Source organism: Ambystoma mexicanum, chromosome 3p, assembly GCF_040938575.1.
Source record: "Ambystoma mexicanum isolate Mex_15411 chromosome 3p, UKY_AmexF1_1, whole genome shotgun sequence".
Lineage (NCBI taxonomy): Eukaryota > Metazoa > Chordata > Amphibia > Caudata > Ambystomatidae > Ambystoma > Ambystoma mexicanum.
In genome coordinates this window covers 879,335,460-879,361,588 of record NC_090925.1, presented here as the reverse complement: position 1 = coordinate 879,361,588, position 26,129 = coordinate 879,335,460, and the positions used below count along the sequence as shown (strand labels likewise).

Below are 26,129 nucleotides of genomic sequence, written 5' to 3'. Positions count from 1 at the left end.
TGCATCTAATAACTCAGCCAAACTTTTCAAAATCTGCAAGGAGATCGAGACAGAGACCGAGACCACCACCACCACCACCACCACCGGCCTGTCTGAGGCAGTCTCTCCTCTGCCTTTCTCTTGCTTTCCACTGTTCACCCCCGACGATGTATCTAGACAAGTCTGAATGAAAGTCTTGTCAAAGCAGGTTCTCCCGTGCTCATCCAGAACCATCAAGGACCACATTGACACACTGGCTTCAGCCACGGACGATTTCTGCAATCACTCCTTTGCCACTGGAACTTTCCCCTTCCCCTTAAGCATTCCCTTGTGCACCCCCATCTAAAGAAGCCCTCCGCCGATCCTTCCTCTCCGGATAACTATCGCACAATCTCCATCACTCCTTTCCTGGGCAAACTCTTGGAAAAGATGTCCATCTCCCAGCTTAATCTACATACTAAATCTGTTGGTTGCCTCCATGACCACCAGTCTGGCTCCAGAGCGGCTAGAAGCACGGAAATTGCTCTACTGAACACCCATGAAGACTTGCTCACCAATCTTGACTCTGATCTCCCTTCTGTCCTCATTCTCCTCGATCTGTCCTCCGCTTTTGACATGGTCAACCATGCCATCCTTTTCAAAGAAGGTAGCAGGCGCTCCTCTCCAGAAAGAACATGGCATGATAACCTGTTCTGAGATGAGAGTTTGCAGCACAGGCTTTTTGCTCGCTGTACATTTCACAGATGGGAAATATATATTTGCATATCAGTCTTTGTCCCGCCCACATGGGCAGTCCAGCACCAAAATGCTATGGCAATTCCTCTCTGAACAAGAGTACCAAAAGCAACCTCATACACGTGTTTCAGCCTTGTTGTGCCTCATCAATGAGGTGAAGCTTTGTCTCTCTGAGCACAGTGAGCAGGGAGTCCACATCTGGTTGCCCCCAGGTAACTCGGGGTGACCAACCCCAAGTTCCTTGCAAACATTTCAAAGAAGGTAGCAGGCGCTCCTCTCCAGAAAGAACATGGCATGATAACCTGTTCTGAGATGAGAGTTTGCAGCACACGCTTTTTGCTCACTGTACATTTCACAGATGGGAAATATCCATTTGCATATCAGTCTTTGTCCCGCCTACATGGGCAGTCCAGCACCATGCCATCCTGCTCAATCGCCTCTGCGACAACCTTGGGATTATTAATCAGGCACTGGCCTGGTTGACTACCTTTCTCACCGATTGACCCTCTCAGGTCCAACTAGGGCCTTTCCTCTCTTCCATCTCCCTCTCTACTTGTGGTGTTCCCCAGGGGTCTAACCTCTCTCCCTGGCTATTCAACCACTACCTGGCACCTCTTTGCCCACTGCATCGCACTTTCTACTCCAATTTTCAATGTTATGCGGATGATACTCTGACTACCGTCGGCCACCTGTGCTTCTCTCATACCAGACTGTCGGACCACAATTAATGAATGGTGTGCCACCAATGATCTCTGCCTTAATGCCAGTAAGACTGAGATCCTCCTCGTTGGGACACCCGCTCCCTCCTTTCCGCTCTCTCTCTCTGGCCGCCCACTCTGGGCGCTCTTCCTGCCCCTTCCTGTGAGGCTAAGAACATTGGTGTCATCTTCCACTACACCCTCTCCTCTCCTTGCATCTGATGTCAAAAGCCAAACTATCAGCTGCACCTCCTCAGAGGTATTCTTCCTTTTCTCACCTCCCCCCAGAAGCTCATTGTCTCCAGAGGGCTGGTCCTCTACAGGCTGGACTATTACAACAACCTCTTTCTAAATCTTCCTGCCTCTACTCTTCAACCTTTACAACTTATCCAGAACAGGACTGCGAGACTTGCCCTTGGCCTCAAGCCCAGGGATCGTATCTCTCCAGCTCAGAAATCTCTTTAACCTGATCCTTGCAGCCACAGGGAGCCAGTAAAGACGCTCTGCATCATCCACAAGGCTTTCTGGGGCCTGGGACCGCTCTATCTCTAGCTTTCTCCTCCAAAACATCTTCCATCTCGAGCTCTCCACTCATCCACCTCCAACTCTCTGATGGTCAGACACCACCGAGAAGAGAGTCGGGGGCAGATCCATCTCTGCGGCTGGGGCCTCCCTCTGGAACAGCCTCCCTGCCTCTCTCAAATTGAGCAGAACCAACTCCGGTTCCTGAAGCAACTCAAGACCTTACTTTTCGCTTCTGCTTTCCATCTTCCTTGCCCCTGCTGATGCACTAGACTGCTCTGCACACTGGTCCCCCTCTAAACTCGGGGCCAGGCTCCTGCATGTCCAGTTGCCCTTGCACTGCCTCTGGGCTCCCCAGCACTTAAGGGTCTGTATCTGCAATCCTACATTGCTCTCTCCATCTCCCCTATCTATTCTAACTGCTAATCTGTCACCTATCCTATTCTCTCACACCAAGACTGAAAGAGAAAAGATTTAAAAAGCTCTCCTGGACTCTAATCCAGGCCTACCTATTGATGGCACCTATGTCGATGTTACTTCCAGGCAGACTATCACACATATCCTCTTTGCTGTCCCTTCCCCCGACGTATGGACTCCCCACCTGGTCTCCGCTCTCCCCCCTTTCTCTTCTTCTCCCAGTAATGGCAGCACTAAATGGGGAAATACTCTTGGCATACTTCCTCTAGGTGCAACATTAATGTCCATCACAATGGCCCACCGTCATCGACCCCCCCAACCCCTCCCCCGATACCCCTTCCTCCTCTCCTCTAACCTCCCCATACCACAGACTGGAGTACAACACCCCTATACACACTATCCTCTCTGAAAACTAGGTGGTAACCAGCTTCACTTTGCTATGCTGAATGCTTGTTCTGCTGTCAAACACTCCTCTGACATCTGTCTCCTTTAAGACCATGACCTCCTCGCCCTTACCGAGACGTGGTTCGATGCCAGCTCCGTCACTGCTCTTGACACACTCTTTCCCGAGGGATACAAAATCCTCTCCAAACCCAGACCCAACAACAGGACCGTAGGTGGAGTGGCCCCGACTTCCTAGAGTGGGTCCCTGCTTCCATCATACTACCCAATCCTACTCTTCTTTCTAATGCCTCGTCTGTAGGCTTGTGGTCTTGCCTACTCTCTCTCTCACCCTCGCTACCATCTACAGGCCCCCTGGCCCCATTTCTCTCTTCCTCTCTGAATGGGCCAACCATGTGTCTTCCCTCTCGACCTCTTCCAAACGCCTCTTCCTTTGCAACTTCAATATCCACCTTGACTGCTTTGAAGCAGCCACCTCACAATTCGGTGTCCTTTGTGACTCCCTCTCTCACTATTCTTCCTTCCTGTCCGACCCACTCTACTCGACACTCTGGATGCCCTCATCTCTAGACATTCCTTCTCTAACCCGGTCACCACCCCCCTCTGCCGGTCTGAACACCATCTCGTCTCCTCCCTCTTGGGGACCTTTGGCCTTATATCTGAGCCACCCCCAGCAGTGCCAGCCTCCTTCGCGGTCATTCCCCTGATAAAGCAAGAGTCCGTCGCTTTTGCTTCCAACTTCATCCCCCCTCCTGCCCCTGCTTCCGACTTTCCCCCCCCCCCCCGACTCTGTCCTTGCTAACCTGTCACCTGGACCAAAGGGAATCTCCTTTCTCCATCTGCTACAAGAAGAGGGCCCACATACAAGCCTGCATCTGTGGAGCTAGCAACACAGCTGAACTTTTCAAAATCTGTAAGGAACTTGCCAACCCAACTGCAGTCTCCACCTCGCTCTTTCCTTTCCAGGCTCTATGCACCGCTTTGGCCTCCCATTTCACATCTAAAACTCAGGACATCCTGTCCTCGCACTCTTCCACCACCCCCCGCCGCCCCATCTACACTACTGCTTCCTATGGCTCCCCTCCTTCCGCCCCCCCCCCCCTCTCCTGCCCATAGCACGGAATGAGGTAGTTGTATGCTCTATGAAGGTCTCCTCCAAACAGGTGCTCCCCTGCTCTTCTAGAACCATTAAGGACAACAGCTCTCTCGCCCCGGCTCTTGCCGACTTCTGTAACCACTGCTTCGCCACTGGCTCTTTCACCATCACTCAAGCACTCCCATGTGCACCCTCATCTGCTGACCCTTCTTGCCCAGCTAACTATCGCCCTATCTCCACTACCCCCTTCCTGGGCAAACACTTGGAGAAGCTGGTCCTCCCTCAAATAACCCTCCACACATAACTTGTTAGTTGCCTCAATGACCATCAACTCTGGATTGAGGGCATCCAGAGGCACAAAAACTAATCGTCTGAACACCCATGGAGACATGCTTGTGAATCAAATTTTGACTAACTCTCCTGCTGTTCTCATTCTCCTCGATCGGTCCTCTGCCTTTGACACAGTCAAACATTCTATCCTCCTAAAACAACTCCGATATCCTCGGCATCACATACCGAGCACTGGATTGGTTGACCTCTTTCCTCACCAACTGCCCTTCCCATTTGCAACTGGGCTCTTTCTCCTCCACCACCACCACACTCTACTTGCGGTGTCCCCCCCGGGCTCTATCCTATCGGTGTGGCTCTTCAATATCCATCTTGCCCCTCTTGCGCTGAGCCGATATCCTCCTTCACTCCTCATTTCAAGGGTTATGCTGATGAACACAGCTTTCCTTCGAACTTCCCTCCACTACCTGCTCTTCCTCATCTCTCATCCCGGATTCTCTGACCGCCATCCAGGCATGGTATGCAGCTAAAGATCCCCGTCTTAATGCCAGTAAGATGGAGATCCTTCTCATTGGGAAACCTGTGCTCCGTTCCCCCCTCCTCCTACCCACTGGCCGCCCCCTTAGGCCCTCTACCCTCACCATCCTTTGAGGCCAAAAACCCTCAGGTCATCTTCGACTCTGCTCTTTCCTTCACCCCTCACATCTTGGACCTTGCCAAGAAGGCCCACTTCTAGCTTCACCTCCTTATCACCACTGCGACTAGTGGCCTGGTCAGTATTAATCGCACAAGTTACCAGGCCCTCCACCCAGCCGACACAAGCCCACTCTCCTCTCCAGCACTGCCCCCTGCCTGCTGGCTAAGCATCCCACCATGAGATTCATCCGCCCTAGCAATTGGCCTAAGGCCCTCCCTTGGCACTTCCTTCCGGGTCCCCACCAGCACTTGTCTATTCTTTGCTCCTTCCACCTCCCCCATCTATCCCTATATCCTGCACTTCTCCTCACTGCACTTACACATCCAAATGCCACAAGGCCTAGTAGTTTTTTGCCAATGTTATTTCTCCCCTTGTGGCGCCTGGAAACGCCAGTTTGTTGCATAGGTGCCTAAATGCTCAATAAAATAAACTGTGTACGAACACCGTTTGCTATGAATTTAGCTGGTAAGATTACATATGGCGTAGGAACAGAAACTAGGGCTTTTGTCAGATACTGCATCATTAATACCACCAGAAAAGCGCACTTCCAAAAAAGGGAGAGTAGATTGATAAATCATTGCTGCTTTAGTTAAATAATCACTTTCTGCACTCCTCATGTGCCTCCCGTTATTTATTTAATAAGCAAAATTCAAGAGACATTAGTGACAATGCGTTAATATCCTCCTATGCATACATTTACTGAGTCGCGATCACTCATTTGTTGGACGGCCTTTAAAGGAGTCTGGGTAATGCCAGCTGGCTGTTTCAATCAAAATATAGTCCATATGACTCGTCTGCAACCACCTCCTAAAAAGATGTAATCTGCTTCTTGGTCTCCCTGGAAATAACCATTACCAGCCCTACAAATCGAACACTTTTACTCCCTAGAAAAAGGGAAATACTCACAAAAAATGAAATATACTTACTACAAAAAAATGGGAAAAAGACAGGACTTTGTGCCCCTGCTTTCACCCACACGCTCCATGGATATACTTGGACCAGTAGTGCACATAGTACCACAGGAAGAAATTACTGTATTACTATAATTGGAAGACCCAAGCATGTGTCTTAATATGCAAGAATAACTAGATGCAAAGGAATTATTACAAAAATATTCCAGTTAAAACATTTTTACTCGCTTACAAAATGCTCCTATTGGGAAATGGAGTTACATTTTTACTCGCAAAAAAATCATTTTACTCCCAACTTTAAAAACAAAGACTATAATACTTGCACTTTAAAATCTTATCTGGAGCACTGGGCATTACAGCTCCTTAATCAAAGGCCATAAGTAGGGGTTGCTACCTTACAAGCCCTTTAGTAGCAGCGTTTAGGTAATGGCCACTTCAGACAGGGGCGATTTTAATCCAGGTTTAGCATACTTGGGATTTAGTCCGCGGACTTGCTACTCTTAGGCGATTGTTCAACTATATTGCATCCTCATTTACAACATATTTTATCAGATCATGATCTCACTTTTGTCATTACACTAACACGTCAAAAGACAGAATTTAGACTTCGCTTACCTCAATTTACTAATTCTTTCTGTAATTCCTGTGGCAAATTTTGATCCTTGTCAAATCATTTTTTATCACGAAACTAGGAATAATGTTAAGAAAGTTATATCTAATCAGATCTAAAACGAAAAACTCCTAAATGATACGTTTGGAGAACTGCTGCAATTTGTCAAATCAAAAATGAATATCCATCATGGAGTTTCCAGTTCAGCTTTTAAAAAGAAAAAACTATGAGACCACTAGGGTGTGCAGGACAATCATACTCCTATACAACGGCAGCGCACTACAACGGAGTGGCCACTCCCATGTTCCAACCCTTATATTTTCACAAATACTAAACCATATATAAACATGCAAGTCGTCGTATATTTTGCTACCAGTCCTTCACTCTTCTCCTCCCCTCATCGCAGCCTTCTCCCTCTCCCTCTCCGCTCAGGCCGTATGCTTGCACTATTTTCCTCGCAGGCCCTCCCTTGGCCCCCACTGATTACGCAAAAGATAGTTAAACATTAAATCAATAAATAAGCTAAAACAACAAGCTAAAAAGAACAAGCACTACTTCTCATCCCCCCTGAGCTCTCCAATTATACAGAGCCCCTACTTCTTCTGTTCTATTATCACATTTAAAAATATGGCACCATCTTCTCCCCTGTCTCAGAAAGGGTCCCATACTTCTCTCCTCATATACGTATAAGAACAATAAAACTGCCATGTGGTCTTAACACACCGTTCTGCTCCACCCCACACCAATCTATCACACGTTTGCAACTCCTTCCCCTCCACTCACCATTCCCCACACAGCGTCCTCCCAGTTCTTCACACTTCCCTCTTAACACTCCCCTCGTTGTTGTCGCCTGCAAGAGGTGTACTTAGATCGGAGTGTTCTCCTGAGGTACTCTATAACAGGGTCCCAATAACAGCCTACAGCTACCTAGAGGCCACACCACGCTCCAAAGAGCAGACATGAGTTCTGTGAAAACCGCTCCTGTACACCACTGCGGGTTGCTCGCTTGGGACTGGTCACTGCAGGTGGGCACAGCCCTTCCAGGGATGTGGCCTGGAAGCTTCAGTTGCTGAAAATCTGGTATCACGTTGAGGTCACCAAAAATGGAGAGAAACCCTCAACGCTCACACCAGAAAACATACAACCCACTAGGGAAAAAGGCCCAGCACACCTCTTGCAAGGAGAACAAGGTTTATTCTCCTTAAAAAAACAAGTACACAATAGCAAAGAACTCTTCTGCCACAAAGCACTCTTGACAAAAATGGCATAAGCAGCAAATTATAAGAGCATGCAGCATCATCAATGACGTAAATTACATGGGTTACAAATCCAGGTAGCTGGTTGGGGGAAACCCTATACATATACGACCTGCTCCATAAGAGATGCCAGGCCATTGGTCCCAGCTTCTCCCGTCCATCTTCTTCCACATGGGCTTCTTCTTTGCACGTAACTGGGCGTCAAGATGTTTAATTGGCAACTAGAAATACTGAAAACATTGCACCCTCTATCTGTGGCCTAATGTGCACCTTGCCTCAATTTCAAGATGGCTGCTGATCTCCTAAAATGGTCTTCCATTTCCTAGTACAATCTACTCCCAATTACATAATCTACTACAGCGCAGCTTCTACACCCCCCTCCCCATGCAACCTTCCTGAGCCCCTACATCCCACTGCTAGGCCTCTTCCACATTCAGAACCTCATGGGGGGCCTGGGACGATGGTCCCCGCTTCCCAACACAGGCCTGACCTTTAGGTAGATTGTTAAATGAACCATGTTTATCACTAGATAGAACTGTGGAGATTAGTCATCAGTTTGCACTGTAAATTAGCCACATAGAAGTATTAGCAAGTAGCCAATGTACCAACCCGCTCCTACTTCAAGCACATCAACACTATACACGCCCACTGGGCTAGCCAACCTACACCCTAACACCCAACACATAACACACACTTGCACCAAACAAACCCAGACACTGGACCTTACCTGTACGGACACAAACCAGGGCGCACAACCTTAAATACCTGCCATTCTACACATAAAACACAAATACACACCCCCAACATAAACCGTCACATAGAAAGCATCCCAAGCATTGGACCTTACCCATACGGATACAACAAGCCAGTGCATGCAACCTACCATCTGCAAGCCAGCACACACCGACCCCAGTTTCTCCTGGTTCTGGACCTATGCCATCACAGGGCTTGCAAAAATCCACTAGCTCATTAGCGAGTCGTTTTTATGCAATGCGAGTGCCATTTGAAGGCTACTCAACCTTGCTGGAGAGTATGCATGTTAGAAACCTATTTTGCAGTAAACGGCAAATACATGTTTCACTGTGCATGCTTGACAGCATTGCAGCAAATATGAAGTGTGCTTATGGGGACATGCACTATTCTACAAAATACACACAAATTATTTGTTACCAGTCACCTTGGGGCAAGTGCTTTCTCAAGTATGTAAACTAAGGAACTCGCCCTGCAGGTCTAGTGGGATTTTTAAAAATGTGCAATGCCTGCGTCACTCTACCCTCACTGATCAACCCAGTCCTCTTTCGTGCAGAGCCACGTGAGCGCCTGGAGACTGCCCTTGGGGTGTGTGGTATAAATCAACAGAACATCCAATGGGTAAACAGCATTCTAACCACAAGATAGACCAAAATCACTGAGTTCACAATCACAGCAGTTTCTGCTTCACTCAGGGAAGCAGTGAAGGTAGAATAGGTACAGTTAGTGCTAATAGGTAACACATGGAATTACACTACAGGGGTATAATAACATATGCATTATTATAGAATTATATATCAAGCATTTTCAATAAGTACTTTGGATTAAACAGCACAGGTGCAGCCAAATAAACTAACCACCCCAGGGGTAACACCAGCAGGGAAAACCTTCCTCTTGCCCCCAGAAAACTGCAGCTCCAGTTTAAAAAAAATTAAAAAAAAACTCAGCTTGCAGTAAAAGAAAGGATGACTATGAGACGATTCCAAGAAACAGGCAAGGACCCAGGCCCAACTACTCATTGTGCTAGACACTGCAGCTTTGGCACCAAATAGGATATAGGCACCCGAACCCTCAACCAGCAATGACAACGACCTATGACAAGAATAATAATCTATGCACCCAGAACTACTACCCACAAGGCAAGGCAGAAGCAGCAGCAATGGAGAAGGCAACAGGAAGATTGATAAACAGTCAAAAGGATGCCGGGGGAAGAGAGGAGAGCAAGCCAATAAAGAATGGACCCACAACAGGAGCAACGGATGGAGTTGGCTCAAGACAATCCAAAACACGAGATGAGGTGGAGCACAGCAAAAGCCAGGAAACAGTCCAAAGATGTGACAGCCAATCCAACCAGCAAGTGGAACCGGAAGGGGCAGATGGGTCAGCAGCCTTAAGAAGAAACTATGGCAAGGACCACAGCCCGTTAGGTCAATTCAGGTCCTCAGATACAGCAGCCCATCCTCACAGGGGTCCACCAGCAATTCAGGTCAGAATACACTGAGGAATGGATAACGCCATTCACACAAGGGCTGGCCTGCGCCAACCCTTAATCACACATCAGGCAGGCATAAAATATTTTTGACAGACGCAATATTCAGATGCACCCCAAAAGGAGGTATTGTTCGCTTCTGTGGCAGAAATCCAGGATAATGCAATTTAAAATACCTTTACAGGGTTCGGGGCTGGTTTCAGCATAAAATGTTGTCCTACCATTTCGAGAACCAGCAGGCCAGAGAGCTAGTTTGAAGAGGGAATAGAAACCAAACTCCAATAGGAGTTAACGGTAGACGAGTAGACCTCACAATTCTCTGACACAGGGGATCCCTGCAGATTGAACCTACTAAAGGATGAGGAACCCCAGGAAAGAGTACTTATGGCACTTCATGTGAAGAATTGTGCCCCTCCCGCCCCCAATCAGTGGGTTCATAGGAGAGTTTGGATGATCAGTTATGTCTGGCTATCCACAGTTGGATACAAGCAGGAGCGGACACAAACCCACGACCTAGAGAAGATCAAGATGACCAACGAAGCAACAAAATGGGACACCTAGGAACACGGCCAACGGGCCAAAACACTCCGCAACCATGAAGACAGGAGCACAGAAGAACCAAAAGATTAAAAGGTCAGATTAAAGGTCAATTCAGGGGAGCAGAGAAGGGTAGCCAGTCAGCAAAGAAGTACCCCACAACAGAGGCAACAGTAGGATGCCTCTGGGAGCTGGGATGGAGCAGAATAAGCCACTTATGTGAGACTCCCCACCTTAAGGCACTTGCACTAAAGGATTTGCCAGAGAGGCAGCTCCGCAGACCAGAAAGATGAACCATGAAGGACAGCCAGTCCAGTCAGCTAAGACAATGGCAGGAAGGAAAGGCACTAATGCTGATGAAGTGCTCACTATTGATGAAGGCTAACCCCTCTTGTGCCCCATCAGCCCTTCTTGGTCATCAGCTAGTCGAGACAATAGACCTCTCGCTTTGCAGAATTCTTCAACCTGTCCTTAAGACTCTGCTTGCTGTCCCTCGGTTTTCAAAACAGATACGTCATCCCTCTCCTAAGAAAGCAAGGGGCTGACCCCGAGTCTACCGGCTAACTTTCACCCTGTATATCTTCTTCCGCACTACTCTAATGTGCTTGAAAGGGTTGTGTTCAACCGTCCTACCAATTTCATAGACATCTACAACCTTCGAGACCCCATACAAGCAGGTTACCACTCCTGTCACTCCACGGAAACTGCCCTCATGAATGTGTCCAGCTTCATTGCCTCTGCTAAGCACTCAAATCTATCCTAATTCCCTTTGACCCGGTTGATCACTCAGATCTCCTTATACTTTCTATTCTTGGGATTTGCGAATAAGCCATTCCCTGGATTAAATCGTACCTTGCACATTGCCAATTCTGTCTCCTGGAGCAACAACGCCTCTCAACTCACTCCTCAAACTGTTGGTGTTTCACAAGCCTCTCTCTTGAGTCTGCTCTGCTTTACACTATATACTGCTCTCGGGGCACCAACCTCCTCCTTTGGGTTCTGGTGACACCTAAAATAATCTTCTCTTTTCCTGAACTCACCTCTGATCTCTCCATCAAAATGAAAAACAATTTCTCTGCCATTAAATATTGGATGGATGTGTACTCTCATGTTAAACTCTACCAAGACAGAGGTACTCTGCTTCCCCGCCAAAAGCTCTCTTCTCTTCCTTAGCCTATCCAGTTCCGACTTGGCACTCTCCCATACTCTTCTTCAGCTAGAAACCTATGTGTCATTTGTGACCCTTCTCACACCTACTCTACTTTAATCTCCAAAACTGCAACAGCGGCTCGCCTTAACCTTCAAAATATTAGGGGGAAAAGAAATATTTTTTTTAAAAGAAAAAAATAAAAAAAAAACAAATTAAAAAAAAAAATGTAAAAAATCTGGCACCTCCTTCCTTTCAACACAGCCAAGCATCTCTTAATCACTCCTGTCTTCTCGAAACGGGTCTACTGTGCCAATATCCTCTTCGGTCTCCCCAAATATGCTTTCTGTCCTCGACAAGATTAACTTTGCCATCAGGGCTCGATTTGAATTGCCTCACTTCACACCTACTTCCTCATGCCATCACCAGGCTGGATGGCTGATGATGCAAAAAAGGTCTGATTTAAATGTCTTTGCCTCTTCTCCCGTTTTCACAAATCTATCCATGGTAAGGCATCACTGTATCTACCCTCCTCTATCCAACTATGAGCCTTCTCATAATCTCTGCATTGCCTCCTCGACTACCTGTGTGACTCCTTGCCCTCCCGGTGCCGTCTCTGGATTCTGCTCCTCCTCTCTTCCTGGTCCACTTCCATGGAATTCCCTTCCCCGGACATCCGAGAAACAGTCCACAGGGATTTGTTCAAAACCAAACAAAGCCTACCTCGTCGCCTCAGAGTTACCCTCTTAACCTACCTCTTATCTGCCAGCTAGCTAACATTTTTCCCCTTGCCTCTAACCTGCCTCGGTCCCTCACTTCCTCTGCCTCCATTCTAGCATTTCACCCATCATGATTACGTCCCAAGCACAGCTAGCCGTTCCACTTACCTGCATTAAGAAAGATCCAATGTTGGTGTCTATGTCTACTTATGAATTGTCACCAGTGACTGTTGCATTTACTCCCCTCTACAACCTGGTCAGAATGTCCCTCAAACTCACCCCATCTTAAGGAGCTCACTGCTTCCCGTCAAATCTGATTTCTTACCTACTGTATGTTCTTTTGTGATCAAAACAGCATTTATCCTCCTGTATATAAATACATATTTTTTTTATTTTTAAAAACAAGGCCACATAAGGATGGATCGTTCTCAGGAACATACAGGCTCTCCCACAAATCATACATTCACAGTTGGCCTAAATCAGCCCACTAATAACACTCACACAAGCAGACAGAGATTTAGTCCATTCTGCTGGCCAATAAAACAACATACTACATGTAGACTGGAGGTCCAGAGGACTTAACACCAGTGTACACATCTACAGAAGATGCCTGTGGTCTCAGGATGTGCCCATGCCAGCAAAACTGGCATTGTGGTCCCGCCTTATGGTCCACAGACAAAAGGAATGACCCAAACAAAATGGCTGGGAGCAAGTCTTAAATGCTCTAGTATTGAAATGGCTACCATATAGGGGGGGTTTGGATACTAATACAGTAAAAGGTGGCTTCAACCCCCAGTGTAGCCAAACTGGAATCACAGGGGCCCAGCCTGCTCCACAACCAACTTTCAAGTGCGAGGGTCAACATGCAACCAAAATGTGGTGGTTAAAAACCCAGCTGCCATAAGGGTAGAACAACCCACTACCCATACAATACAAGTAATAAACTAACAGAAGCCGGCAAAATGTTCAGGGGACCAATATATCTTGTTTAATGTAGTTCCCATATGTCCTTTTTGAATCATAGGTGGTGTGGGTGTTTATTTTATTTATTGTGCATTTGTAAGGTGCTTTTACATCAAGTAAATAGTGTTTCAAAGCGGAGAGAGAGAGAGAAAATATATATATGCGCTAGGCAGTAAGTTGCAAAGGGTTAAGTGACTGGCAGAGATCACTTGGTGAGACTAGTCCTGCCAATAAATTAGGAGCAGGCCTGTGATAGTACATGCCAGTGTGCACATAAGGCAAGTTCTGGGAGTGGGCAGAGGCTGAAGGTGATTGAGGTGGAAGGCCAGGACCCAGGTGGGCACATAAGGGCCCTGGTCACCAATTCACCAATCCCAGTGACTGTGGGGTTTAAGAAAGAAGCGACGGGGGTGGTGCAGGGGCAGGAGGGTGAAAAGGAAAGTCTTGAGGAGCTTCAGAAATTTGAGGAGATCCAGCTCCAGACAAAAGGAAGGGGGAGGCTGTTCCAGAGGAGGGAGCCAGCTGAGGAAAGCGATGTAAAGATCTGGAGGGAGTGTATTTAGTGAGAGCCAGTTGTAGGTAGCGTGGTTGCTGGCCCTAGACAGCCTTATGGGTGATGCAGAGGGATTTGGATTTGATCCTTACAGCAACCGGGAGCCAGTGGAGAGTTTTTAGTGCTGGAGAAATGCCGTCGCTAGGCTCGAGGCCAATGATAAATCTTGCAGCCTATTCTGAATTAGCTGGAGGGGACCTAGAGAGAAAGAGGGTAGATTAAGGAAGAGGCTATTACAGTAGTCAAGCCTAGAGAGTACCAGAGCTCTAGAGACACTGAGCTTCTGGGGAAAAGTGAGGAAAGGAAGCATTACTTGAGGAGGTGGAGATGAAGGTGGGCCTTATTGGCAAGGTCCTGGATGTGAGGGAGGAAGGAAAGAGGAGTCTAAGATGACTCCAGGGTCTTTGGCTTCAGAGGAAGGAGAAGGGGAGAACCCACGGAGGGTGGCCAGAGTGGGGGGAGAAAGAGGGAGCAGGAGTCTCGATGGGAAGGATGTCAGTCTTGCTGGCATTGAGGCAGAGATCATTGGAGGCGCACAAGGACTGGATGGCAGAAAGGTAGTCAGGAATGATGGAGGAGGTGAGGGGAGGATCAGAGGGCAGTTTGAAGAAGAGTTGTGTGTCATTTGTCCATAACACTGGAAGGGGAGTAGGTGGCAATTAGGTATGCAAGCAGGGCAAGATAGTTGTTAAACAGCCAAGGAGAAAGGTTGGAGCACCGGGGAACGCCACAGGTGGAGAAAGAGGTAGAAGAGGAGAAAGAGCTCAGGGTAACCTGGTCATTGAGGAAGGTGGTCGGCCAGGCCAGTGCCCGCTCCAAGATACCTAGGGTATTATGGAGCAGTTTCTATGAGGATAGAGTGGTTGACCATGTCAAATGCAGAGCAGAGATCAAGTAGAATGAGAACGGCAGGGGAGTTAGAATCAAGAGACGCCAGCAGTTCATCACGGTTGTTCAGAAGAGCAGTTTGTGCCTCTGGATGCTCGGAATCTAGATTGATGGTCGTGAAATCAACCAACAAGATCAGTATGCTGGGTCAGTTGGGGGGGGGGGGGGTGGGTGGGGAGGGAAGACCCGCTTCTCCAGGTGTACCCCAAGGAAGGGCGTGATAGAGATGGGGCAGTAGTAAGCCGGACAGGACGGGTCTGCAGAAGGTTTTTTCAGGTGGGGGCCCAAACGAGTGCTTGGGGGGAAAGCAGAAAGACACAGTAGCAAAAGAGCGATAGCAGAAAGCAGCAAGTGCAGCTGCAAGAGCCAATATTGCCCTTGATAGTCTTGGAATAACAGGGGGAGACCTGTTTGGAAGAGGCCATCATAGAGCGGACGAATCTAGTGACCTAGTCAGATGTGACAGGAGCGAAAGGCAGGTGGGGGGGTGGGACACCATAGGTGGCAAGAGGTGGTGGAAGGGGAGGGGGACAGATGCAAGGGTGCTCAGGACGTCCTGAGTTTTTGCAGTGAAGTGTGTGGCCGTTGGATTGGAGAGGGCCTGGGAGGGAAGAGGTGAGGCGGAGACAGCAGAAGGGTTGGTTAGTTCCTTGCAGATTTTAAGAGTTCAACAGTGTTGCATGTGATAATTGCATAGTCTAGCATGCATTTCTTTTTGCCCCTCCGAACTTATTGCAAACCATACAATGCTGGCTGCAGAGGTTATCGCACACACCTTCAGACCAAGGCGTTGGATGCTTGGGAGGCGAGGGTAGGAGATTGAGATTTCCTTTGAGGCAGAAAAATCAATGTAAAAATATGTTTTACAGCAATCATTTTGTGCATGAAAAAGGGGATCCAACTTCACCCAATTTGGCACAAGTGTTTGCATTTGGCCAGATCCGCTGGATGCCCCATTTGGTGACCTTGCATGGAGGAAAGCAAAAGTTACTAGTACAATACATCTTTTAATTTTGCTATGAAAACTGCCATGTAACCATACCATACCAGTTGTGACCGTATTCACGAATAGCCACATATTCACATGCAAACTCTAGGCCACAATGTGTACTTTAAAAAAATACAATTCCCCCTCACTCCACTGTCCTCCCTTACCCCAGGGAGTCCCCAATAGAAGGACTTGCATGTGATGCAAAACAGCGCCTCTGTTTTTGGGAGCCCCAACTGGACTATGCAGCCATTAGAATTTCACCATTTTGTGACGAGTGAACAAAAGCTTGATTTGTACATGCCCTCATTAACGGACTTGGACAGATTGATGAATGAGCGACTTGGATTCACTTTTGAATCGACAGCCTGTGTGTTTCAGTGGCAGAATTTTAATATGGCTAGTACTCCCGATTGAACAGCTGAATATCATTTTGTGTCTTACTAGATGCTTGATGTGCATCCAGCCCAAAGTCCATCAATATCAGTATAAGAATAGTGGTGTCTGCATTACACCTTTGTCAAATGCAAGGACTCTTCCCGAAGCAGAAGGACTTAACTAAGGAAAATGTGGAACCTGTACTCTCCATGCGTCACGTCAGTCCCAGCGCAAACCCCACCAGTGAAATCGTTCCTGGACTCAAAGAACAGGTTGAATAGCCATGGGAAGAGTCATCGGAGTAATACTTCTAGCAAGGCAATAGGATCACCGAGTTTTTGGGGCCCAGACACTCTTGAAATGCAATAGTACTAGATAGCGTTCAAGACTTATGATTGCTTGCTTAGCTGCGTTTCTGCTCTTAAACCTCAGGTCCTCCACAGATGCAATCTCAACATCTGAAGTAGCTGAACGATCATCGATCCATGGTTCCTCTCTGCAACATGGCGATGGGTTCTTACAAAACCGGCATACCTTGCACCTTTTTTACTGGACCACAAACTTTGATTCTCTTTATCTTACCGCAGGCACACCATCTTGTTTGTCACATACACTTAACTCCAGCTTTTGTTGACTGAAAACAGACCAATCACACCTTTCTACAATACCCACACAGGCTTTTTAAAAATAGTCATATAAAAAAGGTATTCCTCGGATAACCAGGCTTCTGAAAAGTTCCACATCCCTGGCCTAACGGCACTGCCAACAGGACTGAAGGACTTTTGTAAAAATGTAAACTTCGGATGAAAAATACTACTCAACAGTATATTTATTTTCATACAATCTCTTACTATGTGTTCTATGCTACCCAGTTCCTTTTCCTTCCTGGTCCCCCCCCTTACAGAGGGTCGCCTTGACTGCTCATCCACAACTATCCCCTGGAAAGTCGGACATACTAAGGTGACCTACAAACAAGAGGTGTGGATTGGTCTTCCTGAACATTAAAATTAGATATTAGAAAATTCTTTCCAACAGTCCTGCCATCTGGATACCGGAGCTCCATAAGAATTGTCCAATTCTTTACATTGTAGTTCCCAGGATAGGTCCTGGGAACAATGCTGCCTCACAGTCAACAATTTCCAGCAGGATGTCCTTCCCTTCAAAATGATGATCCCTCCCACCCCAATCTTACAGCTGCTCTGAGGAAGCTTGTTAGTGCTCTGGTCACCAGCTGATGTACGTCCCTGGATAGTTGGGGGTGGGTGGGGGGGCAGAAGACAACCAGGCTGCCTTGTCTGAGGCATTATTTCCAAAGATGGAGATGTTGTTTTTCATGGGTTTGCTGGAAGAGGGGAGATTACTCTGTGTTTAGTCCTCTTTTTGCAGCCTTGCAGCACGAACAGATGTCACTGTCGAGGTCAGGCTGTTTTCTCCGCATAGAGATCCATGAGCACATACCAGGATGGCCAGTAATCTCATCTTCAGCCACATGGAATTGCATTAGGGTTGACATTTTTGTCTAGACTATTTTTTTCTGGAGCACCTAGCTTAGTATTACAGTGCACAGAAGTGACTTTGGACTTCTCATATTGGTTGAAAGCAGGCATAAGTCCAGTGTTTCCATCTTATAAAAACAGCAGATTCCTCACCTTGGAATGGCATGCTTGACTGGCATATTCACTAGTAGACCAAACATGTTGTTTTCGTCCCCATCCTTAATCGTAAAATCACATATGCATTGTGCACTCTCCATTTATGACGAATTTACATCTCAAGCTGGATTCCAGTGTAGCTGTGGACAATCATTTTGGCAAAAATAATATTTTTCCAGACGCCTCCATTACACGACAGTAGTCTTGAATTCCAGTCCAGTCTCTATACCTCAGCATCATAGGCCATGATCCCACCAAGCTTGGTCTTCAAATATTTATCGAAATGTGTTTCAAGACATCTCAATGTTGTTTGAAGGACAATTTTCGGGAGAAATTGTTCCTCTTCAAGTGCCTACTCTCTCAGTGGAATGGTTTCAGCTTAGCCTTTCTTTACATGCCATTCAAAGGTTATGACTAATGCCTTGTGGCTTTTTTACCAGGTAATATGACTTGGAGCATGATTAACCTTAAACAACTAGTATGGCATACCATTTTGTGTGCAATTCCTCACAATATAACTTGGAAGTCTTCCTTTTGCAAGTAGATCTTGGAAGAGAAGGGCATCAAATAGGAGGTCATTTACATGTACCAAGAATAGAGGAGTAAGGAGACAGCCCAGTTTTACTCATTTGGTAGTAGTTTCAAATAGCTTTCTCTGTTTTCCAGCTAGTGATATCCTCAGCGCAGCAGGGGTCTCTGTACACAAAGTGATTAAGATAGCCAGGAGCATCTAAGCCCATGAATCAATGCTTTGACCAAGTTGTCTTTGGGTTTACATGTGCTCTATAAACCCTATACCACATGTCAAGTTTCAAGCTACTAGTCGGAGATCGTCACTTGCCCCTCAATTATCATGCACACAGCACACCATTACTTACTTGCCAAGCGTCAATTATCATGCACCAATGGCTAGTACACAGTGCAGATGTTGTGGTCTGCCCTATACCCACACCAGGTGAAATCTAAAAAGCATGTTCTTTTATGCACTCTATTTGTGGACTATTCGCGTTAGAGTGAGTATGTGGTCAGGTATAAATAACCAGGCCAGACTAGAAGCCTCACCAAGCCGGGGTTCAGAATGTTTTGTTCTTCTTCCACCCAATCTTCCAGGGGAGTTGCAATCATTTCACAATCTATCTTACAGGTGGACACGTTTTGTACAGCAGACTATCACCGTGTATGACCAGGAGGCTATGAAGTTCAAATGTTCTGCTGACCCAAAAACTGGGCCAGGTACTGAAATATTTCTTTGGTTGTCTTCTTCGACCTGGCACCCTTAAACACTGAGGTTTTGCTTGATGGTCTTACACCAAGACTAATCTATCTCATCACATCCTTTATTGGGATTACATCGGAGCTCAATTATAAGGGGCTTTCAGGTGATTGCAAATGCAAGTTTGTGAAAGATTCCAGTAAAGTGAGCTGAGGGGGAGACACCTTCCTATTTGCTGTTCTAGGAATGAGATCAATTTGTTCAATTTAGCGCTGCTGTTGAACCTCAGCAATCTTCACAATGTACACATGATTTGGTAATTATCTTGGCTCATGCGTTTGCTGTAGAGTGCTAAAACCTGCTTTCTGCAGTGCAGGTACACCTGGAGGAACCAGGATTAGTGCTTTCCACAGATGTTGCAATACCTTCTTCATGAGTTCTGGCAGCCCTCCACATAAGTAGCATATTAGGCCTTGTTACGCAATTAATTCTTGTGAATACATCACCTTTCTTTTTCCTATTCCTCGCAGGCTATTCTTGGTAGCACCCTCATAAATTGTGGAGTTCACTGCTGACATCTGGTTGAGTCATGCTCCGTTTATTTAACACTTTCCTCTGTTGGTTATTTCATCAAGCTAATACATTTAGAGTTTGTAAAGTTTAACACTTAGAAATAAATTTGTGTTTTTTCACTGTTCAAATGCTTTGATTTTCTGTGTTACAATCTTATTTAATAATCTGGCACCACTAATGTGCATTGTAAATTGCTCTGCACTTTGGGAAATTTAATTAGAAGTGCCATTCTTATTGAGCCTGATTTGGAAGATCAGTGTAGTAGACTGTAAAAGTATGTTCTAACAGGGCTGCATTTCTGCGTTTACTGCTGCCTTCTTAAACAGTTTAAATAGAGCCCACTCTGCTACAGTATAATTATTTTTCAAATTTCAGTGATTTGCATGGGCATTGCACACCATGTTCTTTGTCCCCCCAAGCACATCAATGGCATCCAACCGCTTGAGGTTTTTGGTGCGCTTTAGTTTTATGAAAGCCTCTCAGCAAGCAGCTGTTCGGCATTTCTCATTAAGAAAGGCTTTTAGATATGTATAGATTCAAAATATTGCACGTTTGTGTGTGCGTGGGTGCGTATGCATGAAAGGATACATTCACTCGTTAGTCACAGCAGAGCGAGAAAGGAGCGGCTGGGCACGTGACCAGAAATGCCCTTTTACCGCCCCATCGTCCCCCGTACTGATCAAGTATAGAAGCAACTATAGAAGCCACCTTCCATTTCACTTCCCCACTTGTTTGACTTTAGCCTCTGTTGCATCCAGCGGCATCCAAGCTCTCTCAACTCCCTCTCCTGCCCGCTCCCGCCCCCGATTGGCCTAGAGTACTAGGATGCACTTTTCTAGCAGGCGGCATGGCCAAGGCTGCTAAAGTGCATCTACATCGACCTGTTTGCCCTGGGCACCCCAGCCAGGCCTCCAAAGCTGTCTGCAGCAACTTCCAGGTAAGAGATTATTTGGTTGCACATCCAGTGCTGCATTTATGCTTTTTCTTGACTATATTTTCAATCAAGCTGAAATATAGTTAGCACGGCTTTAACGCTTGCTGCACTTTGAAGTTTGCCACTGTGCTTAAATTTAGCTGCGCTTGAATATGCAGCACCTTTTAATACGAGATATATTTTGAATATAGCCGCTGTTGAATTTAACTGTGCTTTGAATTCACCCACAGCTACATTTTGAGCATAGCCACTGTTTTTCTCAGCTGTTTTGGAGTATAGCCACTGTGTTGAATTTGGCTGCATTTTGAATTTTGACACTGTGTTAGACTTAGCTGCATGCTGTGTAGAACCACTGTAATTACCTCTGCCCCATTATAAATCCAAAAGCATTTTGGGTACAGCAACTGTGTTGAATGTTGATGCATTTTTAATTAGACAGCTTTAAAATGCATTTTGAGCATAACCACTGTCCTGAATTTAGCTGCGGTTTTGACACTGCCAAACTTATCAACATGTTGAGTTTAGCCTCTGTGTTGAACGCCGCTACAAACCAAGAAACCAGCCAGGAGACACAGGTATGCATCACACTCCATGCTTATGGAGGATAGGCTAAGGCGCGGTGACCCACCCACACGCATCTGCCATAATAAAATACTTTAAGAGGCATCGCACAACACCCCTGTAATAAGAATGCAGCTATCCACCACAACAAAAACTTGGTCCAGCTGGACACATAAGGAGTCTCCTGAACTAGCATCCTGGCCAGACTACCTCACAGCAACAATCCACATACCAGCTGAACATGGGTAACCCACAGGGACTTGTCCACCCATACCTACTGTCGTATTGGACAAAATGCACACACACATTCCAAACTCCTCTGACAACTTTTCCATACCTTGGACCTCGGTGCCCAGAGGGCGTTCAATCAACAGCCCTTTGAAGCAATACCAATGGGAAAAGGTGCTAAACAAATGACAAATTACAATTCATCCGTTTTTTAAATTTACTGTAGAACATGCGTATCTGGCAAAGTATGTATACATTGAGGTCTTTCCATTAGGTTTATAAATATCAAAGATATAGCGGATACTCTTTTAGGTGAATGTGTGATATATCCACAACTTTGAACTTTCTGATCCACTTGCAGTTCTCCAGAAATTTAGCCCAAAGGCTGTCAAAAATCACGAGTGCGTAGTTAGTTACAGCATTCAATTTCCTGGAGGGTATTGTACGAAATTACCCAATACCAAAGGTTCGACCCCCAATTTTCTGCATATATATTTGTGGTGGGGTAAAGTGAATAAAAATGTATAAAGGGTAAGGTGGGGGGTCTCCCCCCACATATATTTGCGGAAAATGGAAGAAAAAAAATAATCGGACTTGAAGGTTGGACTTTTGTATTTGGTAATTTCACGCAGATGCGGACTGGAGCAGTATTTCTGACAGAAACACTGCATCATTCATGCTCCAGGAATTTCTGGTGTGGCTCATAAATTTTGACAAAAAGGCACATAAAATTGCATATTATTTGGAGGTTGGAGTTGCTCACCAGAAGTGATTTTAAAACTAGCATGTTTGCTGCTTTTCCTAGATTCAAAAGTAGACACAAAGCGAAAATTGTTGCGAGATTTACAACATTTAATGAGGAGCATCTCACTGCAGATGCTAGGTTAATTCCTGAGTCCTTAAGGAAATGGACAAACCAATCTCTCCAAATGGTCACACGTTGAGAAAATAAAAGTACATTTCAATGCACCATTTTTATCCTATTAGTTACTTGATACATTTTTTGAACTATGCACTTGATGATTCTCGTCATGTAATAGGTTGGATCCTGGAAAAGGTCTAATTGATGAGTAAGAAGTGTTTATATATACAAAGCCAGTTTGGCTATCGGTATATTAAATAATGTTTTTTTTTTAATGCACCATTTCTTCAATATGACTCAATGCTGGACCTAGGCCACAAACACTTAGGTCTGACATGACATGACACAGCAGGCCTAACTAAACACGTAATCTCTAGGCAACGAGGTGTAGGTGTTTTTAGCTATTTTAGCCCCATTCTCAGAAGGGGAAATAGATAAAACATTGAAATGGACATCATGTGAAGTAGTATGAGCCATGTCCTTTTCAGCCAGAATGCTGAAAAAAGAATGAGCGCAACCATACTCCTTTCGATAGAATGTGCGTTCCCGCCGTTCGCCATGATAGCACGAACGTTTGCAATACTGGTGACCCCCGATTGGAGAGATCAGGCTTGGTTTCCAGACCTGCTGGAAATATTATATGACATTCCAATTTTGCTTCCACACAGAGGAGATTGTGCTGGGCCCGAACAGGGGGTCTGAGCTCAATAGCCTGGGCGATTTCAGGAGATCATGGGCCAAGCCAGGTCTTTCAGGAGAGGCTCAAGAATTCATGAGAGAATCCTGGGCCCCTGGGACCGGGAAGGCTTACAGAGTCGCATGGCGTATATGGAATAATTGATGCATGGAGAGAGTAGTACATCCTGCTCGAACAGATGTAATTCATGTGGTGAACTTCCTGGCTAACCAGGCGGTACAGACCAAGGCTTACAGAACGATTAACACCTACCTGTCGGCAATCTCAGTCGCCCCTGAACAAGTCGACGGTACATCCGTGAAGGAAGATCCGTTGATTTGTAGATTACTAAAGGACTACGAGACCTCTGACTCAGAAATATTCTTGGCTTTGGGATGCGAGTGTGGTCTGGAGAATGTTCGAGTCATGGCCAGATAATGATGAGCTATCCAGAAAAGCTCTTTGGGCGAAACTGACCACATTTCTGTGTTTGATTTCCTGCAAGAAGGTCTCAGAAGTCAAGGCTTTGTAGGCAGACAGGAAATCCTTTTCTCCTACAGGGAGTTACATTCTACATAGAAAAAAGGACTAAAACAGAGATCAGGACTGTAGATTATGCAGCCTTTCCAGACCGTCCCAGACTATGTCCAGTCAGATGCCTGAAGTCTTACAAGAACATGGCAGAACAGTTCAGGCCCATATGAGAATCCCAACTGTTGATGGCAGTAAGGAAGCCTTTTAAGGCAGTGGCATCAGCTACTCTAGCAAGATGGGTAAAATTGTGTACGAGAGCAGGATTTGATGGGGATCATTTTGGCGCTCATTCGACTAGAGGTGCCATTGGCATCCACAGCATTTAAAATGGGAGCACACCTGGAGGATATTTTGAAGGCGGCAGATTTGTCAAACGAGACATGTAAAAAAACGTGTATTTTACACCAGTAGATCAGGTGGCTCCGTTGGTGGTAAATAAGCTTTAAACAAGCATAATCCAAGCCTCCGAGTCTTGATACAGAATTTCAATACATTTCGTTATAGAAAGTCATGATTCTATTAAAGACTCATGATGTTTAATTATGTAATGCTTTAGGTCTATGCTGATGTCAGTTATTCTTGCGATTGCCCACCCATCCTGGGATGGTTGCTTCATCATTGCTGTATATGTTTTGACAGGTTCAGAATCTAAGCGTGTGGGTTCTATGAGGATTGATCGATGGCGATAGGAGAGTGCAAGCATTTACCGGTTAGAACGCAAGTTTCAGTTCAGAAAGAGGAAGAATGAAGGAAGACAGTGTTGTCTATAATGGACTTTCGAGATCACGTGTAATGTTGAACCAATTGGAGACAAACTTCAAATTTCCTCTGCGTTCATGGATGTTGTAGTTCATTTTACAGTTTGTTTTAAATGAAAGCAATTGGCCGCTCGAGAAGTAAAGAGTTGAGTATAGTTCTTTGCTTCTGAGTCTTTAATAGAATCATGCCTTTCTATAACAAAAGAATTGAAAATCTGTATTCGAGATTGCTGAAGGAAATTAAAAATTCAGCAAGTTGTGACTGATTGGTCTATCCAAAAGGGACCCGCATCAACTGTATGGGGAAACAAGTGACCTTAAAGACAGACACAACTAGTAGCATTGAAGATGGGATAACGCAGTAAACCAAACAAAAAGGGTAAATACAAGAACTGCAAAACAAACTGAGAAGAATTAAACTAGCAGTGGCAATGACAAAAGAATCCACTGTGGGGCCGAAAAACAGAAACAGTTACCAGCACTGTAGACAAGATAGCACAGAGCATAGGAGACATAGAAAAACTGCCAAGTAGAAAAGGAAAGCTCTACAGGTTATTGTTATTTTGCATTTATATAGCGCCTTATATACCATTGGTATGGTCTGAAGGCGCTGGTAGGTTGAACGCCCTTGGGAACCGAAGTTCGAGTCAGTAGAGAGAGATCAGAGAGAGTCCAATGGTGCGTGTGCGCACCAGGTATGTGTGCAGCTGGTGCGGAGTTCGTGTGGTAGCTTCTTCTTAGCGGTAGGTGTGGTGGTGGACAGATCAGGAGTATGTGTTCGCTCTGACGGGATTTATCGGGACCGAGAGTGGTTAGGCCTGAGGAGAAATGCCTAGCCGGGGGTGTGAAGCCAGCAGTGTTTACTTAGAGTGATGGGGGAAGAGCGGGAGATGTTGATATGAGAACAGTTATACCAAATGGTGTCATACTATCCCTGTCTTCTATTTGAGGTAGAGATTATAATCCAACATTTGGATCAAAAACAGTGGAACAGTACTTTAAGAAAATCGTAACAATTACATGATTGGAAGTCACAAACTTTACAAATAGCGCATTGGCAAACCTATGGGAACAAAATCAAAGCATGACAGAACGTAGAAGTACTGGCAGAGGACACACTTCAGTAGCAACACAATACAATGAAAAAACAAAACTGACTGCGCCCCAAAAGATGATCTACAGCCTTAGCATCTCGCACGCGAAGAGACAATTAACAAACAGAACCTAACATTTCGTCTTGTAAAGAACACGTTCATTCACAGAGGGGCATCTTGGCGATACTAAAATATGACAGGTGCATATTACACATCAACACAGCAGAACGATCCAGTTGTGCCCTTCCCGGCTCATGTAGCTCGAACCGCAGCTCACACCTGAGAGCTCCCGCTAAACATTCCACACAATCGGAATCCTTGCCCACGCCCTACTTACAATTCCTTGATCAGCACCATCTTTCCTACTGCTGCTACTGAGTTGCTAGTGCTCGCGCGCCGCTCACCGGAAACAGGAAGCGCCCCTGTTGCCCACACACCATCCTCTCGCTTCCACTTCCGCCCGGCTTCGGAAAGGAGATCACGAAAAGCAGGAGTTGTGATGTCATTTCAACCGCGCCTGTGAATGCATATGTATTTAGGAGAGGTTTTGAATGAAAATCAATGTTACGCCATGGTTTACGAAGTATGTGAGTGTATTATCAAATGATGGGTTGCTCCCATCGTTTTATCAGGGTAAAAAAAAATAACTACTTTTATTTCAACATGACATTTATTTTTGATGCGTGTTTGATTAGCTGTTAAATGTTATTGAGTTATGAAGTCGCTTTCGCTTAAATAACTGCAGTGCCAGCATGTCGGCCAAATATACTATCATTCGCTCCTTCGAATCAAGTCAAGCGTGGTGTCCCGTTTGAACTGGGCACTTTCCCAAAAATCCTGAAGCTCTACCCACAGATGTGTCGGATAGGAGCCCTTCACATTAATTCCAAAATTGATGCATTACGCTAGCGCGGCGGCCATCTCAGACTGGAGTGGCTCTTCTTTCTGATGAACCGATTGCACTAGCCACCCCGTAGTTGCCAACCTAACATAACCGTGTTTGACCATTGTTTACATTTTA

The 26,129-nt window shown here is 45.8% G+C and overlaps 1 protein-coding gene across 1 annotated transcript in view; it reads right to left on the bottom strand.

Annotated features, from left to right (window-relative positions):
* The window catches only part of LOC138581056 (phosphatidylinositol transfer protein beta isoform-like), a 254,710-nt gene extending 229,099 nt beyond the window's left edge, over positions 1–25,611 (bottom strand). Inside the window, exon 1 of the mRNA XM_069652098.1 lies at positions 25,446–25,611. Within this exon, the coding sequence (XP_069508199.1) occupies positions 25,446–25,465 (20 nt within the window). The 5' untranslated portion in view covers positions 25,466–25,611. The remainder of the gene's footprint in view (positions 1–25,445) is intronic.
* Positions 25,612–26,129: the final 518 nt, after the last annotated feature.